The sequence below is a fragment of the Centrocercus urophasianus genome, unplaced genomic scaffold, assembly GCF_019232065.1.
Source record: "Centrocercus urophasianus isolate 14NV4802_14NV808 unplaced genomic scaffold, USGS_Curo_1.0 seq_19, whole genome shotgun sequence".
Classification (NCBI taxonomy): Eukaryota; Metazoa; Chordata; class Aves; order Galliformes; family Phasianidae; genus Centrocercus; species Centrocercus urophasianus.
Genome location: NW_024884744.1, coordinates 21,032,283 through 21,051,839, shown reverse-complemented (window position 1 = coordinate 21,051,839; position 19,557 = coordinate 21,032,283). Strand labels below are relative to the sequence as shown.

Genomic DNA, 19,557 nt, shown 5'->3' with positions numbered 1-19,557 from the left:
CGTTTTTTGTTGCTAGGTTCAGAAACGTATGTTTATAATAATAAATGTAGGCCCAGCCTTCAGACTTCCCAGGAGAATTTTAATCCAGAAACAGTGAAAAACAGAGCAAAAATGGGAAAAGGGTAACAGCAGTCCTTTTACATGCAAAACGTAACTAGCTGACGCAACTCATTTCAACCAGAGCCTGTGTGAGACCCAGAAAAGGACCTCGTGCATTTGCATGGATAACGAGAACATGCAGATCAACAAGGGAGATCAATGTTTGCAGACTATGTTCTCATTTCTTAGAGTATAAGCTGATCTCTGGCAGAGCAATGGGGATTCTAAGGGCAGTTTGCCCCATGGTTTCCTCCTTGATTTCATTGCACATTCTTTTGAAGCACTGCCACATAAAGAAAACTAGATTAGAGAACTAGACTAGCATTTCTCCGGTTAGCATTGCACATAGGGAGCTATGTTAAGGAATTCATGCACAGAGCACATTTTTCTGTTCCTTAATAACGTGGCTGTTAAGTATAGAGCTAGAAAGCTAATGCAACATCTCAGCAATACAACTGCTGTGAAAGAGGACTTGCAAGACATTTAGTGGTAGAGAGGGAGGATGTAAGCCATACACATGGTCAGTGCAAGCACTGAAGATATTAACTAGATGAGTGGATAAAGCAGAAATGCAAAAGCAAACAAAAGGAAACAAAACCAATTTTATATAGCCCACTGAGGATCTTTAAGTCAAAGGCAGCAAGCCAGCCATTCAAACTAGGACTCAGTTCACTAGTGAAAAAGACGCAGAGAAAAGACACAGAGACCCCAGCTGAGCACAGGCAGGCTGCACAAGCCCTCATGTAAGCTCTCATCAATGGTAAAAGTAACCAACCACCTGAACAGGTAGCTCTGAAGCAGATGGTGCAGCCTTCCTGGCCTCCTCTGGTAGGTACAGTAAGCAGCAGGTATGGAGTTTGCTATGTTCTTATGAAGTGGAAACTTTTAATACGTAAGAGAAATTTATGATTTTACGTCTACTGATCGCTGACAGCACATGCACCAAGAACCACAGTTTACTCGAAACCTAGCTCCTAAATTAATCATTGGTGCCAGGCTACATAGCTTCTCCATCAGCTCGTGCTTTTCATCACTCATCAGTTGAGGAAGCATTCTTGTTTTCTTCTTCATCACCCGTGTCTTTTAGCTGTTGACGAGCAAACTCCTCAAATACCATCTCTGCATCACTGAAAGGGAAGAAGCACAGGTCTTTCTAAATGGGGTCAGCCACTTTTTTATACCAGCAGACTGAAAAGCAACAAATTGGAAGAAGAGACGCCTGGAGCAATCTCTGGTGATATTTCTTTTGTCTTCAAAGGGATTTGTATCGCATCCCCCCCGACACTGTCCTCATTGGTGCTGTTCTAGGTAGCATGAAAAGGAATTGACTGAACAAGTCAGGACACAAACTGAGGAGGTTTTCATCTCCAAAGAATCACGCTCTTTCCAGCTAAATATCTACATATCAGCTAGCTGAATAGTTTGCAGCCTGAAAGGGTCTTTGTATTGAGATCAAATGCGAAACCTTTCATCCTTCTGCACTTAAAATACAGGCATGTGGTTGAACTCATTGAGTTCCTGAAACTACAGAGCTACAGAGCATCAGCTGACCATCTCTTTCTCTCCAACTGCTAGGCAAAATATGATCTCAAACTACTTTCACATGGTCAGTCCTTACTGCTCAACTGATAGTGGCAATTTGTCAAGCCGCAGCAGCTTACTCACTTTTTTAAGTTCATGCTCTGTGAACGCTGTGGATTTTCCTCCTTTTCTGAGGAGCTTTCAAAGAGGCAATGTGCAGCAGCAGCTAGAATGTGAAATACTGTTCAAAGAAACTTACCCATCCTTTCCTGCAGTCATCAGCATGCAGTAAGGGAGGAAAAGAGAGACACCAACAGTTAGAACAGTGGATGCTAAGAATAGCAAAACGTTATAAAGCATCAGGATTTGCAGCAATACAAGAATTCCGACAGTCTGAACACGTGTGCATGCACCTGCCGAAGCAAAACCTGATCTCTCTCAAATATGATTTAAGTAGTCAGCTGATGAGGAGGTGTTCTCATTCAGTACAAACAGAGGTACTGAAATCAGAACAAAAAAAGGCAGCCTCTCAGCAGACAGAGGCAATACTCCTGATTTCATCCCTGCCTAAATATAAACCTTTGGTGCTTGTGTTCCTTTGATAGGATCTTTGCTGACTACGCAGCAGTGACAGCAGCATTGCAGCTTGCTAGCAGGATTCCTTGGAAGGTGCATTCAGCACAGCCTAAAGTAAGCAAAACAGATTATACTGCAGGGAAAAGGTGGGAAAATGGATTGTTTTGCTCTTACATTCACTTTATCAGGTAACCATTGCACCACTCGCTTATTTCTCATGAATTTAAGTGAGAAAGCACAGTGCTGTAAAGCCAGCGTTCTACAGGAGTCATCAGGGATTGGTAATGTTTCAGTGACTGGATGACCTGGGGAATTCCCACCCACAACAAACACTGAAATCAAGGGCAACAAGCTGTGGTTAGCACTGCTGGAAAAGTCAGTTTTAAACTGTGCCAAGTGGGGCACTGTAGCCAGAATGCCTCAAACGATGGGTCACGTAGAGGCTCCCCTGGTGTATGCCCATGGTGTGAAAGGACAGCTTCCTCTGCTCACAAGGGCCAGGATGAAATCTGGACAGCCTCAGGGCAATCGTACTTGACTGAAATGGATTTAAAATGAAATGTTTAGAAGTTGCAAACTTCCTTTAAATTTTCCAACACCAAAGCATCATTTTATTTTCCTCCAATTTTAATTCTTTAAATAGTCTGTTCTCTTTCCCCTCTCCAAAGTACACTCATTACTATGGGAACAGTGACATCAGAGATGTGGGCAAAGCGAGCGATCTTCACCAATGTGGTTTGAAGCTGATTCTACAGAATGGCTTGAGGGGGGGAGGAGGGAAGAGGAATTTTTGGGCTTAGGCATCTATTTTGTTGTCTGATACTTACCGAATCAACACACAGATATTGTAACAGCATGGCAATGCTTGCATAGCTTTGATGTAAGATACGTGCATCTTTCAATGCGTTTTATCTTCAGGCTGCTACATTACATCCCACTGTAGGGCTGTAATGCCTACATCAGCACCCTAACAGGAGTCAGGCCCTCCCCTCGTTGCTACCTTGCTGTCCTGTGGCTTATTGAGCATTATAACACTGAAAGAGTCACAGGAACCTAAACATAAGGAAAAAGCCAACCTATTTCCAACTGGCATCCCTGTAATTGTTTTGAGGGTTAGGATGGGAGGGGGTTGTGTTTGAGGACAGATGAGGCTCCAGAACATCACCATGCTCTCTGCAGAGGGTTTTCTATAAGCTCTTATTATGCAGCCACAGAAATGACTCCATGTAATTAAAGTTGTGACATATGGTAATTTTCATTATAAGCTTGCTTTTAACTTCTTTTAACTTCATGATGGAAAAAAAAAAAAAAAAGAAGCTGTGTAACATTCTAAGGCATGCAAACCCTTTTGAAAATTCACTAATTTCTGCAAGTTACAATATCAATACGGGGTGAGCATAGGGTTAAAGGGACACAATATTTATGGGCTTCTTGAAAGCAATCCTTTCGTGCAAGCTTAACGAGGGAGCAGATAAATGACCATTTGTTGAATACTAGCCAAAATAAAGGTCAGTGTCCAAGACATAGGCCCACGAAACGTAAAACATCAGGACAAGAGCAGGAAAACCCCAGAGCAAAGAACTCACACTGAGCACAGCCTTGTGAAAATCCCAGCAGGAGCTTCTGGGCGGGCTGCTGACTGGGAAAGGCCTTGGAAGCAACAAGAGACGCAGCCCAGTTGGATTCTGTCTTTAAAAGAAACTGCTCTCTATCCATTTTTGTCAATGGGTGGAAAAGACCGACTGCCAGCCGATGGGACAGGAGCTGCCTTGCCTAAAAATAACCACCTGGGAACCACATGGATCCAAAAACAGTTGCAAAACCAGCACACATGAAATGCTGGCCAGTGAGAAGTCCAAGACAAGGACGCCATAAATAGACATGGAAAAAGAAAGGCAGCAAGCAGTTCCATTTCTGTCTCTTCCAGGTGCGAAAAAGCGAGCAAACAGCAGTGGCCATGCTATCTGACAGAGCTGCTTTTTACTGAGGGATGAGTGCTCATACAGACAGATAAAAAAAGGTCAAATAACATGCTGTGAAAGCACAGAGCAGCTAATCCACTGTCCACATTTGGCCCCAAAATTGAGTCATGTTCTCCAGAAGTTTACCTTATATAACACTGGGGTTCTCCACACTCAAAGAATGGCCTGGGTTGCAAAGGAGCACAGTGCTCATCTGCTTCCAACCCCCTGCTGTGTGCAGGTCAACAACCAGCAGCCCAGGCTGCCCAGAGCCACATCCAGCCTGGCCTTGAATGCCTGCAGGGATGGGGCATCCACAGCCTCCTTGGGCAACCTGTTCCAGTGCCTCACCACCCTCTGGCTGAAAAACTTCCTCCTCATATCCAACCTAAACCTCCCCTGTCTCAGTTTAAAACCATTCCCCCTTGTCCTATCACTGTCCACCCTCATAAACAGTCAGCTCTGCATGATTAAATACACTGATGCTACATGTTTCATTTAATTTTGCTGTAAGTCACTTTAGCTAGAGAAGGGAAAAGATATTACCCCTCTGCAGGGAATAAGTCATTGTATGTGACATTTTTAATCCACTTTAGCTTCAACTCTCTAAACTGCTTTGACTTTTCCTTTCTCCCAGCTGCATCTTAAGATGAAGTGACAACTCAATGGAGAAGGGAGGTACAACAGACAAACTGGTTGCTACTGACTCATCAGTAAAAACAAAGGGGAATGGGTAAAGGAGTGATCTCAAAATTCCCTGTGCACGTACCTTTTTCTACACTCATTGCAGAGGCTGCTAAACAAGCCAACAAATTAAAATTGTACCTTATGGGACCCTTAGCACTCTAAATACTGTTTGTTGAAGCTCCATCTCTGCAATTAAGACTTGATTTGCTTGATTACAAATTCAATGTTATTTCACTTCAGTTTATGAACCGAAGCGGTAGAAATAAACACTGCACCTCCAAAGTCTGAACGGTCCTTCCAGCAGTGAGATAAAGGCAGAGAACGTGGAAAGCCAGAAAGAATTTCAGTTTACCAGCTTCATTTGGAAGCTGTTTTATTCCCTGTAATGAGCTCAGACACTGCGCTCCAGCACAGTTGCCAGATCAGCTATGCAGGCTCCTGAGGGATTTTCTTCCGTGTTAGTTTCCTTGTTCAAATAGAAAGCACTTTTTTCCTCCCTCCCTTCTTGTAGGCCTTTCCCATGGGATAGCTCTTGAAACTTCACTTTTTTCCTCCCCTAAAATCAAAAGAAACCTACAGTTTCCACCTGCACATAAAGCACGACGCGTAGCTGCCTCCTGACAGCAAGCTCCCAGATGACTTCAATGTCGCAAACAGTATGTGGGCTGCATCTTTGGGGAAAGGATGTGTTGGGGGAAGTGATCTGAGAAATACTGCAGTTCTCTATTTCCCTTGTAAAGTCTTCTGCCCACATTCTTTTGAGTGTGCTACGCAACAGAGCGTATCAGCCATCCTTTCAAATGATCTTAAAACTGAGAACCGACTGACTTCCATTCTTCTTCATCCTAGCCTACAAATGCTTCTGCCAAAATTATCAGCCCAAAGCACAGGAAATAAAAAGGGAGTTGTGGCATTCACACCAAACACAGTGTCACATCCAAAAAAAAAAACTCACACCATTCTGCAAATATACACAGAATTCATTACCGTTCCCTGAGCCTTTGGATGGTCCTCATTTGAGGTTGTTAAGCTTCTCTCTGGATCCACAAAAGCTCAGTTTTGCAGCCCTGGGGTCCAGCAGCACGTCTGCCCTGTGAGGCTCACTGCAGACACCAGATGGCCCTCACCAACCACCTTTCCTAGGCAGCCATTTAAGAGGCAGGGGGATTCCTGCAGGAAAGTCTAGGGGAAATACTTCAGGATGTGCAAGCGGAACAGAAGTGAAGACCCTTGGCAAAGCTGCTCTCCTACAGAGAGTCACAATTTGAGACTATGATCAAGTGTGCAACAATGTCAGCAGGTTGCTAGCAGAGCTGTGCAGGCATGCAGCATGGAAGGGAAACCCACCGCATGGGCACAGCATTTGCCTCACAGCAACTTCTCCAAGGCGGTCCACACTTATCAGTCCTACAGACCAACCCTGAGCATCCAATTTCCCATCTCACAGCCTGCAACCTGCATGCATCCGAGGAGTGCCCGTGCTCCTTCCTGGTGATGCTGCTGCCTTCCATGTGGCCACAGCAGAAAGGCAGTGAGGAGGGGGACAACCGTTGTGGTTCATCCTGAAGGCACTTCCTGGACTCACTGTGCTGCTGACGGCAATGCAACATGCACCAAAGACTTCTCATATGAGCACATGCTCACAGCAGAGGTTTTCTCGGGGGGAAAATGAGTTTTCATTTGTGCATGAGTGCAATGAAGGAGTTAAGAAGCCCTCCTTAAGCCACTCGGGTATGTCCATTGCTAGAAAACACTGATTCCTAACCAGAGACCTGAGGATCACCAGTTTTTCCTCTCACTGCTCGTGTCCAAGTCCCCCAACAATATAAAATGCTATGATTCAGTTGGAAAGGGGGGATAACTCCTGCCATAAACTCCTTTCATAGACTCCTCCATAATCTAGTGGTCATGCTCTGAGATACTGCAACTTGAGGTAAGTTTTAGCCCAAAGAAAAAAATAAAGAAATCACAGTGCAGAAGCAGCCATGGGTTTCTGCTTGAAGCCCACATGACTGCATCCAAAGACAAAGAGCAGGGCAGGCTGACTCATCTAGAAAAATCCCCACGCTGGAAGGCACGCATAATGTTTTGTGTTCATTAGCTGCTCCAGATGCTGTATAGGAAATCCTGATTCAGTGCACCTTGCAGTTTCTGTGTGATCACCACTAGGAAACAGATACAGTCAGGGACTATAGAGTGGGAAGAGAAAACAAGCTTTAGACAATCTGAAGTTTTTCCATCCAATCATCAGACTTTATATACCCAGGGAAAGCTAGTTCTTTACACTGGCCTATGATTTATACAAGTAACCAAGACAGCAAGCTGGTTAACCTTCAGGATGTTTCTCACACTTCTATTTTCTGACCCAATTCTGAAGAGACCACTCCTCTCATATTCCTGTACACAAAAATGAACGTCAAGACCACACCACAAACACCATGGGCAATGTTACAGGTACACAATAGGGATTTTGTAAAATCACGAATGGCTTTGTCACCTCTTAACTTTGCTTAAAAGCTTCTTTTTTTTTTTGGTACATTTTAGGCGTTTTCTGTGACCTTATTTGCTTCATTGCAATCTGGCTAGAAATTGTTGACAGCTGCATTCAGGAGCCAGTAGTGACGAAATTTAACTGTGCTCCCTCAAGTCCCTGTGCTTTCAGTTGTGATTCTACAGATGAAAGAAAGGAAACATGACCCAGCTCTGCTTTTTCTTCCATCTCAGCATCCCTTCTCCCTGTTCCCTTGTGCCTTGAGGTTCACACAGATGCACACGGTAGTCCCCTACAGGCTAAATCACTGCAAGCCTTGCAGTAGTAATAATTCACGTGGGACAAATACAACAACAGCAATGAAAAAAGAAGGCAAAAATGAGGTATAACTGACCTGCTGGGTTCTTTTCCTCAGGTTTGGGGTGCATGAGACGAAATGGCAGCTCTGTGCTCACCTCACTATGGGCAAGAGAGAGAATGCATCAGATCCACAGCCCCCAGCCGTGCCTGGTTCCATGCTCCTCTCACCTCAGGCCAGCCTCGGCCCAGAATTCCAGCTTCGCCTATTCCTTCAGCTTTTTTCTAATGAGCAACCATGGCTACATGGTCTAAAACGAAGATGGCACTTACCTGGAGGTGATGTCTCCCAGCAGGCTACAGAAAGAAACAGAATAAAACACACTTATGTTTAGTGCCTTCCTGTTTGGATGTTCCAGCAGTAACTTTTTAGTTGTGGACCATCAAAATCACCTTCCTACAGACCATAACATCATAACACACTTGTTTTTAATTTCCTTTTTTTTTTTTTTTTTTTTTTTTTTTTTTTTTTTTTAGTTTTTGAACTTCTGACCAAGTGTTAGCATGGCTCCTTTGCTGAGGGCCCGAGTACAAGGGCAATCCAGAGGGACCACAGAAAGCAGTGGTCGTTTTATTACTCTTTATGCATATCACTAGCTTATATTCATTTTTCTATTAGGAAGAGGGATGAATGAATAAATGCAAATGTAAATAGTGACTATCAGCAGCAATTATGCTTGCCCTCGTTTGCACTGTATGCTGGGAACCATCTCATGCTGATACCACCAGCATCTCGCAGGAAGTTGGCTCAGTACAGAACCTCAGTCTTTGTGATTCTCAGAACGATGTCTGGGAGAACAACACCAACACAAAAATTCAAGCAAAGTTTCACTTAAGCTCTCACAAAATCAAAATTATAACTTTGAAATGAAATTGCAACGTAAACCACAGGTTTATACAACCACCTCTGCTCATATGGTCAAATTCTTATTGCAACAATGGGAGGTATAACACCTCAGGCTCAAGAAAACTTGTTTGGAGAGGCTAATGCACAATTTTGATGAAGTTTATGCAGGTGTTCTACAATATGTGCCCTTTTTTTTAGGGTGGACTGTCCCACCTTCTCCGGAATATCAGTGAAATACACACTTCACTCTCTTAATTCTAAGCAGATGCAGCAAGAAGTCTCTTACCCCGAAACAGTGAGCTTCACTCTGACCTTGTAGGAAACCAGAATCCCCATCACTGTCTTGTCTATTCCATCCTTAACACTATCAGAGAAAACAAAGTGGTGTTTTAGGTGGTACAGCAACAACTTATGGCAGGAAAAAAGCAACTAAATGAACACCCCATTGTCCTAAAACAGCCTCAAGGACAGCTAATACCTCTTTCCATCCCTGTTACCATTTAGCCTGAATGACTACGACAGGGTAAGATGTGCAGTGCAGATGCACCCATCAAGACAGATACAACCATCTGATAGGTCAGATCTTGTTCTCTTCTTTACACCCTCCAACAGTTGAGACCCTTTAAAGCTCTGCTCACATAGTGCTAGAAGCCAAGTTGGTATCCTCATCCTTTAGCTTGCCATCCAGGGCTATTTCCCGGGTCTGCCGGTTGTTTGCCAGCAAGGGCAAAACTGTCAGTGTTGTTGTCAGGCTGCTGTTTGGCTGCACCTTTTCCCTGGAAACAAGAAGCAGGTGAGAGTGGGAAAGCAATACACTCTGATTTGCCTCACAGACCCAACTAGGATAACCTCAGAACGGATCTCAAAGCCATCCACAAGGAGTACGATTTATCTGTCCAGACTTAAAAGTCTACAACGTGGACATGTGTGCCTGGACCAGTCAGAAAAATGTCCTTTGTAATCAGCAGAGGGAAACAAGCATTTGCAGAAAATGATCTGTTTCACATTAAGGCAGGTATCCAAAAGTTGGTCCAACCATGCCACAGACCTCTGTACCTGGATGAAATGAATCCCAGTTCAGAAGATCAGTACTCAAAGGATGACCTGCTCCTAAACAGCAGAGCAAAACCCAGAAAAGCATCAAGTGTCTGGGTGGGATCCAGTCCTCCTCACAAAGCAGAGCCCACTGGCAAATGCACTGCATGGCGTAAGAGCAGGAGGTTCTCTGCACCACCACACTATGGAGCCAAGGGTTTGGAGAGGGTTCTGATCTCATCAGAGAAAGTGTTATGAAAAAGATTGACCCCAAACTAGAGCATCCAGCGCTCCCAGGCACACAGGAGCAGCTTTTAGAAAAGCAGTGCAGATCCTTTCAAAGATTTCAAGCAGTGGGGAGCAATGCACCCTTGTTAAGTGTTTCTTGTAAGTAATTACACTTCAAACAAAGCAGCTTTTCTGTAGCCTCCCCTGTTCTCTGAAAAAAGGAGCAAGGTACCTACTGGTACAAAAAGGGGAGACCAGCTGCACTGAGAGCATGGCTGGCATCAAGGCCAGGAGTGCTGTAACAGCAAGCAACTGCCATGCTGCATCCAGGAATACCTCCCTTAACAGAGGAGAGTCATTAAGAGGCGTGAAGGTGCGTAGCAAGGATGGATAAGCAGAGTGTTCACTCACGGTGCTTCCTCAGCAGCTACCACTTTCGTGTAGAAGTCACTGGAGTACAGAACCACGTTGGCAACCTGCTCCACTGAAGTGAGAAAGGGAAAGAGGGACTATCAGTTGTGCACAGGCATCAGAAACAACACAGCTGCTCCACAGTCTCAGGAGTGGAAAATGTGAGGATGACAGCAGGAAAACCCAAATATTTAGAGCCTGAAGGGAGCACCAGGTCAGGCAGCCTGATCACAGACTTTGCCACCTTGTGTTGTTAGTCTCTGTCTTCCCTGAAACACAAATCCAGCTTTGATTTGGAGGTGACAGAAAGCGTCCATAGCCCATGGTATCCCTGGGGAGCCTGCTCTTCTATTACAAAGATCTCCTTCTCTAAACATGCTTGCTTTCACCTCTAATGCACAAGAGGTGCTAGTTACATCATCATCAAGCAGACTGGATACCAAACTGCAGCCAAGCTCCTCTGACAGCATTCTCCAAACAAACACCAGAAAGCGTATGGTAATTCTGATTCAATTTCAACAGTGATATACTGTTGAAATAAGGTCTTTTTAAGCTAGACTGAAGAATGTCAGGTTAAAAAATATTGGGAGTAACTAGATACTGCATGCAAGATATGCACCAAATTGGCTTTCTCTGCAGTGGAGTTTTATGAAACCTTCAGCAACTTTGTTCTTTCCCTGCTCTCTCTGCTTTCTCATCCTTTGTCTCAGTCTGCCTTCCACAGGCCCAAGCAGTACAGTGCTTGTGGGATGAAAGCATGCAGTGCTACAAATAAAACACAGGCAGTACTGAACCTCAGGAGGAATTACACCATCGCTGGCAGAGTGGCTGTTTCTCACCCTGCAGGGCATTTCTGACAGAGTGAAGCCCACCACCTGGGCACATTCCCTGGTAGCTGAGCATTATGCTGACAGAAACCCTTTGCACCCTGCCCAAGAGGCAGATTTCCCCCAGATCTGCCTTGCCTGCCACAATGCCAGCCCTTTCCTATGTAGACACGACATACTGGGGCTTGAAATTAAGCCAGGCAAGTAACCATGAGTCAGGAAAAAAGGCTTGAAGCAGCAAACAAACATCAACAGACAGGGAGGAGGGAGAAATTCCTGATGCACTCCATACTGCCTGCTTAGGCAGTGCACAAGCACTAAATTCTGGCTCTTTCAGCCCTCCCACCATGGTGTTCTTGTCCTACGAGAATCCAAGCAGTGGTAAAAAAAACATACCCTGGACTTTGATCTTCTTCACTGTTTTCTCTGTGCTGTTGGTGACCATGACAGTGACTGGAATGGGCTCACCATGGTAGTACACCTAGGGGAAAACCGATGCTCAAAAACCCAGTCAAAAGGCTTCTCCCAGGCCATAAACCATTCCAGTCCCAACAGAGGCCAGATAAAGCAAGGTGGCCCCTCCCCATGATCAATCCTGCCTCCGATGCCCTCTTGGCCTCAAATGACTCTGATAACAGTGTCCCACCCTCCTCTAGCAGAAGCTATTGCCAAAAACACCTTAGAAGTCATAGAATCATAGAATCACCAAGGTTGGAAAAGACCTAAAAGATCACCCAGTCCAACCGTTCACCTATTCCCAATAGCTCCTACTAAACCATGTCCCTCAACACAACATCCAGCCTTTAAGAGTGCAGGACAAGTCTGGATCAGCTGAGACAGTTTGGTAACACACAAAACAGCTGTTCGGGTAACAGGATGCTTATTGTTATTGAAGTACAATGATGTCCCAGGGGCAAACTCCTCACCTCTTTACTGAGGCAAGCTTTCAGATGCAATGGCTTGTTGGACATGAAGAACTGCCACGTGGTCTCTGCACAAGGTTGGGGTCCTGGTTCTTCTGGAGCAAACTGTACTTTACGGATCAACAGCCGTGCGGAGTTCCTGGGAAGCAGCAGAAGATACCAGGATGGTACCTTGTGTTTGGCTGAGGCAGGAGTTTTGTGCTCACACATGCTTAATTAAACTTAAGAAGCCCACTGACAAGTGGAACAAAGGTGAATGAGCAACCACGCTAATTTTAATTCCTCCCTTCTTTATAAGGGCACAGTTGAAGGCATACAGAAATACGTGCGCTGTTACCTCTTGTGAATTCTCTCTTCCAAATTCTCTGTTGAGAAAGCTTTCACCTCGAAGTCCACCCCACAGCTCTGCCAGAGAGAGAGGGCAGCTGTGAAACAAGCCACACCTGCAGACGTTCAAGCATCTTTCTGTATCCTAGAAACTGGCAGATTCCTGCCAACTGCAAATCCTTCTGGCCTATGACCACCGTAACAGAGATTCCCACCACCCAGTGTCTCAGCATCCACCTGTTCCATGCTGCAGGGCTTAGCTCCCAGCCTCTGACAGATGACACTCCTTCTAAAATGATACGAGAGCAGAGTTGTAGAGGTCACAGCACGCTGCAGGAGGCACCACCAGCAGGCCTGCAAAGTTCTCCAGTCCACCTTGGGTTTCTGAAACAGCTTCGTAATGCCAATACCTGACTCACAGTCAAGCTCCCCTCTTCCCAGTGTCTAAGGACTGGGAGAGATGAGGCCAAGCAGACCTTTGCTTTAACAGGTTTATATTGCTATGCCTGGCTTTAGACCTAGCCTAGCTGTTCAGAGAAGCATCCTGTGAAGTACAGGAGGACTACTTTAAACAATGCCAAACCTAGCAGAACATCTCACTTTGGTGATATATCCTCCAGAGTTTGTTTGTTTTTTTATATGCATATACAAAACAGACCTTCTCTGCATTTGTTTTAACTCAGAAGCAGGTCTAACAGCTGTTAGTTACACCCATCAGTGAGATTTCAGGCACTCAGCCTCCCCTCTCTCACGTGATTGATAGCTAACACAAGCTTGCTCGGATCACTTTGCATGTCCAACCCACAAATCATGCAGTACCCTTAAGGAAATGACAAGCACTGCAGATTTAGCACAGCCTTGCAGCTATTGGACTAGATTTTTTTTCTTATTTTGAGGAATTGAATTCCAGCTCCATGATGCATGCTGTAGCTGAGGTTCCTGCCAGGTTCCTGACGTTTGTGGCACAACACAGTAAACTCCATGATAAGCACCAGTGTACCAGTCTCACCTTATCAACATCACGAGGTGAAGGCTGCAAACAGACTGAACAAGGCAGGTAATCTGGGAACTGTAGGAACAAAAAGAAAAAGAACCCAGAGCAACATTATGCAGATTTCTGTGATATTTTAATTAACTTAATGATCACAAAGGGTACAAGGTAGCCCTGAAGACAACAGGTCACTTCCATACAGCAACCCTTTGAAGTTCCAACTCAGAGAGAAGCTGGATCTTATGCTCACCATACATGAACAAAGCCTTTTAGGAAGAAAGGGACTTTAGAATGCTAACAACAGAAAAATGCAACAGTGCAAACACAGACAAAAAGTAAGAAGAGACCCAGAAAAGAAGAGACCCATAGAGCTTCTGGGCTTATAATCAAACACTAGAGCACCGGAGACACACATCAGGAGCTGGGATATCTGGCTCCCACCCAGGATTACCAGCATGGCTCATAGTAGTGCAGATCACTGTTCACATGGGCTTGAAGGTTGAGCAAGGCATCTGTTCTGGAAGCACAGCTAAGGCTATCAAACCAGCCAGCCTCCAGGCAGTGACCATTTGCTCCTGGTCTGCACAGGGCCAGCAGCTTCTCCAACTGGAAAGGCTGCAGAGCATCCTGGAGATGGAGCACTAGCACTCCATCAGCGAATCCAGCAGCTGGGATCACTGGATTGTACCTGAGACGTCAGTAACACCCAGCAGGCACCCACCCACTGAGCAGAACCTGTAATGACTGACGAGAAGAAGGTCTTAAGAGATACTCACTGTAAAGAAAAAGGGGTAAGCATTTTTCCCCAGCTTCTTTAGCAGAGATTCCTGCAAGTGGGAGAGAGACTCTGGCTTGTTTTCAGGTGGGTACACCTGGACCCTAGAGAAGAACAGGTCTCTCCGGAAGGTGAGGCCGATCACATCAATGTCCTCCTGGCCATACCGGAAAGCACAGGTCAGAGTCACATACACTGGAAGGAAACACAGGCAGGTAAGGCATGCAACAGACTGACACAGCCAGGTGATGTAAAATCCTGCACCGGTCATGGAAACTCGTCTCAACACTTGTATAACCCAGTCGGTATTCATATTTTAAGTCTTTATGCACATTACTTTGAGTAAGAAGTCCTTTCATTGAGGAGTTACATTGGTAGCCCTGAAGCAATGTAAAAAATAATTCTATCTCAGTATCTCACTTGAAAAGAGGATGAGCAAACTAAAAGCTGCATTGCATAAAACCTCAAACCTTTTTTCCCCTTGATCACTGTAGGATCCACCAATACAACACCATCTGAAAGAAAGGAAAATTAAAAAGATTACCAGAGGATAATCAAGCTTAGGAGAGCAGAAAGGGCAGCTTGTACACTTGTGGACTTACCTACAGGTTCCACACTCCCTATATTGTCAATGAAGTCACGCTTTCCCAGGTAGATGGTCAGCTGTAGGGAAAAGATGACCACAGTTGTATTACAAAGTGTTGTGTGCTTGCGGGTGGGAGAATACAGTCTGGAGCTGCAAATTCCATAGAGAATGGAGCAATTCCATTTTCAGCATGTTTTTTTTTTTTTCTCCTCACCAAACAATTCACACAGGCTCTAAGAAGTCTCCACATCAGAAGAGAGGACCTGACGTGGAACAGCTCCAAGAAGTAAAACACAAATACTCACAGATGGGACAGAGCTACAGATTCAAATATTTCTGATGGTATCAGATTTGCTATCAAACAGTGAATCGGCTTTGTTGCAGTCATTTACCAGCACGGCTACAACCTGGACGAATGAGAGGGGAGTTGCCTTTTATGCAAGACTGCAACAAGCTCTCCCATATGAGCTTTGTTTACATTGTCTGCTCACACTTTGCACTAAATATGGATCGTGGTCCTTAAGAAACATGAAAGGGGACAGGAAAGAGGTTTGTATCAAGTCTTCATCTCAACTATGAGTGAAACTCATAGAATCATAAGGTTGGAAAGGACTTACAGGATCATCTAGTCCATCACACCTATCTATACCCATTATTATGGTACTTACGGCTTTGTCACGGGTGCTTTTCTTGAAGATAACTTGTTTTGGAGAGGAATCAGCATTCCTCCCTGTCTTCTGAGATTCGGGGCAGCTCATGACTGATGGGCAGGTAGGTAACTGTGGATGAATGAACCTTTTCTCCCTCAAAGGTTCCTGGGAGAAATGTCAGAGGTGAGGGGTGAAAAAGATAAAAGGGTGAGGTAAAAACATAGGTACAACAGTTGGGTAAAACATTCTACTCCTATGGTATAGTTTACCAATATGACTCTTCCAATGGATACTCAAGTTCAGTACAAAGGTGGGCTCCTTATAAAGAAAAAAAACCCAGAAACACACAACTATTTAAAAACAGCTCTTCAGAAACATTACAGAAAACAGAGGACTTGTTTTTCAGTCATTCAAAACATCATTTGGCCAGTAAAAAAAATCCAGAGGTGAAGGGATAGTTTGGCCTTTACAGAGAGATTTGTAGAGAGATTTTCTGTGGAGTACACGAGTAGAGATGAAGGTAATCTGATCAACACAGGTACTTCAGTTTTCAAAAGGTTCACCAAGATTTGTCACCAGAGGCTCTACATTGCCACGTGTCAAGAAGGCAGGTCAATCTCAGTCAATAACTAAATAAGGTATAAGAAATAAACAATACAATTTCTGGGAATTTTGGTTACTTTCAGGTTTGGGATTTATTTTTCACCATTGCAAGTATACACTAGAGCTCTTTCATCTGTCCTGGGACATCTGCCACTGAACGTAGGGTGAATGCAAAGAAGCCTAGATAAGGAGTGAAGAGGCTGCCCACAGGTAGAAAAACACCCTGGGATCATCAAAGAAAAAAGCTGTCTGTGCTAAGTTGGAGGAGTGCTTCACAAAGCAGAGTGGATAGGCGCTGAAACACCATGGCAGTAAGTGCAAAATATCACACATGAGGAAAACACAACCGCTGTCTGATACGCACAGTTACAGTTGCTACCACGTAGGAAGAAGGTCTTGATGTAAGCAGGGAATTTATGTTCTTGATTCATTTCCTTGTAACAGAGCATGTGATTGATGCTATTTCAGAAACCCTGATGCATCCACATCTTGGAGCCAGGATGCTTTTAGTTTAAGATCCAGAATAGTGATACTCAGCACAAGGTGCAATGGGCACAATTTGGAACACAGGAAGTTCCATAAGAATGTGAGAAAACTTCTTTACAGAAGAAGCTCTGGCACAGGCTGCCCAGAGAGATGGTGGAGATGCTCAAAACCCACCTGGATGCTTTCCTGTGCCAACTGTTTCAGCATGGAGTTGGGCAAGATGGTCTCCAGTCCAACCCCTGTGATTCTGTGAGTAATGAGTCAGACCCAACCCAAAATGAGATCTCAACTCTACCACTGTATTTTTCTAAATCAGAACTGAACCGTTACTTTCAGAGCATCAGTGAATTTGAAACATGAAGGACCTAAAGAATATAATGGTCCAACTACCTGGCCCAGAAAGACGTTAAATGTAGCCATAGGTGGGGAATAGCCTGGATCCAAAACACAGACAGATGAAGTAAGATTCTTTCAGAGAAGCAAAATATAAAGGCGTGGGGGAAGGGGCTACAAGGACCAAAAGGGCACAAGAGATGTCCAAAAAGAGATGTCCAGAAAGCGAGTGGTACAGAATGGAGAGATTATTTTTCACTCTGTCATAAGTAAAAAAAAGTGGCAGCATTGAATTAAGTGAATAAACAGCAAGTTCAAAATAAAATGTAGCATTTACTCATAAAAGGTACAGTAGAGAAGACTGCACATCACCATTTTAATAGATTTATGGGATTAGACACGTCCCCAGGGAAAAGGGCTTTGGCAGCTGTTGGGCAGATGATCCAGGTGCTGAGGAGCAGCAGCAGGAAAGCACGATGCTACGCATTCATACACGTCTCCTTTCTGGATGCTCAGTCAGAGTATATTTAGTCTGATTGTACGTTGCTGCTTCCAGCTTGTCTCCATTTTGTCTTTCTACTTGCTTTCCCATTTTAAAACCGTTTCGGGAGAAGAAAGTTCCTACAGCCTATTTGCACACACTAGACAGTAGAAAGAGGAAATCCTTTCCTTAGGAAACTTGAGAAAATTGTAAGGCAGAGGTTAAAGACAGACACACGGTTAAGAATTTCTATTTCATGAAATACAAGTAGGTTTTCCAAGACCAGAAGAGTAGCTGTGGTTGAGCAGTCACCTTATTCCCACTGCAGACCATAAGGAGAAACCGGCAAATAACGTTAAATACCTTGCTGTGTTCCGAAGGGCACGGGAGCCACCACAGGGCACAAGCATGAACTCCTAAGAAGCAGAAAGATGAATTTTCCGTGCAGTCACGTCCTGTGTGTCTTCCCATCAACCTGAGAATCACTGACCTCTTAGCAAGGAAGGAAGACAATTTGTAGAGGATTTTAAAGCGCGTCCCTGGTTGCGTCCATCCAGGATTTCAAGAATTAATCCCCCTCCAAGAGCAAATATTGCACCTGGGCTAAGATTCAACCGGAAAGCGGTTAAGTCAGCAAGAAAAGCATTACCTAAGGAAGACCAGGTCCTCAATGAACAGGTCTACAATGTCATCCTCACATGCTTTACAAAGGCAACAGACTTACACAGAACAGGATGGTTACTAAAGGAGCTTTATTCTAAAGCTCTTCTTCTCTCTTCTCCTTCCTAGGGTTTCAAGCATCCAGCCTGATAAGAAGCTAAACATAGAAGAGCTGTTTATGAAAAAGAGAGTTTACAAAGCAAGTCTCTACAGACAGATGCCATTATAAAGGACTGCCAGACATTCTGAGCAATGTATTAATCACAGTCACTGAGCTTTTTATGAGTTGTTTCTCCACCAATACCTCGCTGGCTTGCTCTTCAGAAGCAACACGTTGTTAGCTAGCACACCTCCCACCCTCAATGCACTTACAAAAAGAGTGAAGCACAACATTGAAGGAAACACTTCAACAGAGATTTAATCCATTTAGCTTTACTGTTTGTGACTGTCCCAAGAATAGCATTCTTCTCCCCACAACGTTGTAAATAACATCAAGACCAACAGTGTGTAACTTTTGCTTTGCAATCTGCGGAAGCAGCTGTAGCTTTCCTCTGGGCTGCATCTGTTAATTTAATTAGAAAGACCTCACCAGACCCTCTCCACTTACCAGCCCAAACTGCCTCCTCTGCAGGCAATCTCGTGCTCACAGGTCGGGTTTGCTTTTTGCACAGTCACTGGTGAATGAATACAGTTGCCCAGGCACACAGATAAATGAACGCAGAGCCAACGTTCCTCAGCTCTTTCCTAATTTCCAAAATTCCTGCAACACTTTATTAAATAGGATTTATCTGGGGAGTTTAATCGCTGTTCTGGAAAACTCAAACTCACCTGCCCTACAATGTGGAGAATTCACGTGTGCTCGAGGTGCTGTTTGGTGAAGGAAGGAAGAGGCTTCACAAATGAATCCACCTGTATTCAGTCTCACAGTGCAAAAAGAAAAGTGAGCTTTGTGAGGTGCTGCTGCTGCTGCTGGAGGATTACGAGCCCTCCAGGAGAGGAATGAGCATTCTTGTTACCTCCTCTGCTTCTCTGAAGGCCTGGCAGATGTGGGCACGCATCTCCTGAACAGCTTGGAGGCAGTTTCTCCACAGTTCACACTTTCAGTATGTGGAGAAATGGCCCCTTGTTACTCCCAGCCACAGGAAGGGCAGCTCCACCATCAGCACAGAAACAGCACGACAGCACCCTCGCACAGCAGCTACTTCTCATTTCTCTTCTTCCATCTACAGGTTGAACCATGAGTGGGCAACAGAATTAATTAAAAAAAAAAAAAACAACCTCAGGTAAAATAAAAAAGCTAAAATTGGCCATTGGAATTTCAGAGAAACCATGGTCCTAAGGAATTTCAATTTAAAATGATTAAGGTTTTAGCTAGCTAGCCATTATCACTGCTTCAGCGTTAATTTTTATTAACCTACTTTGTAACAGCACAAACAGGCAAAACAAAGCCCTTTGAGCAAGAATCTATGTGCATGATGTGGAAAATAGAAGTCTGATAGCCTAAGTTATAGAAGTCCTAAACCCATTCTGATCCCCCCCATCAGAGCCTGCGGAGTTATTATGTTAGCCTAATCTCCCAATAATCTTTCATTACGCTGACTTGCCATTCAGCAGTCTGTTTTTCTGCAGCAACCCAAGGTCACCTGGGATCTTGGTAGGGGCCTTTTGAGAAGCACCTGCAGCCACAGCAGCAGGCAAAAGG

General features: G+C 44.4%; 1 protein-coding gene across 1 annotated transcript; it reads right to left on the bottom strand.

Annotated features, from left to right (window-relative positions):
• Positions 1-90: 90 nt before the first annotated feature.
• SAG (S-antigen visual arrestin) lies at positions 91-15,492 on the bottom strand. The gene is made up of 15 exons (XM_042820908.1): positions 15,311-15,492; positions 14,659-14,719; positions 14,527-14,571; positions 14,058-14,251; positions 13,300-13,359; positions 12,301-12,368; positions 11,967-12,102; positions 11,437-11,521; positions 10,214-10,286; positions 9,178-9,315; positions 8,826-8,903; positions 7,966-7,989; positions 7,672-7,794; positions 1,880-2,053; positions 91-1,226 (listed from the first exon to the last, which is right to left on the bottom strand). The coding sequence occupies exons 1-15, from the start codon at positions 15,398-15,400 to the stop codon at positions 1,130-1,132; spliced, it is 1,446 nt and encodes a 481-aa protein (XP_042676842.1). The 5' UTR covers positions 15,401-15,492; the 3' UTR covers positions 91-1,129.
• Between the last annotated feature and the right edge of the window lie 4,065 nt (positions 15,493-19,557).

What these genes read in the sequence shown, in the direction of transcription:
- SAG (XM_042820908.1), bottom strand. Translation starts at nt 15,400, where the DNA reads ATGAGCTGCCCCGAATCTCAGAAGACAGGGAGGAATGCTGATTCCTCT. An exon ending in AAAGCACCCGTGACAAAGCC is followed by an intron (nt 14,720 to 15,310) that starts GTAAGTACCATA and finishes TTTTCCCTACAG; the next exon opens with CTGACCATCTACCTGGGAAA. An exon ending in AACTTGGCTTCTAGCACTAT is followed by an intron (nt 8,904 to 9,177) that starts GTGAGCAGAGCT and finishes TTTCTCTGATAG; the next exon opens with TGTTAAGGATGGAATAGACA.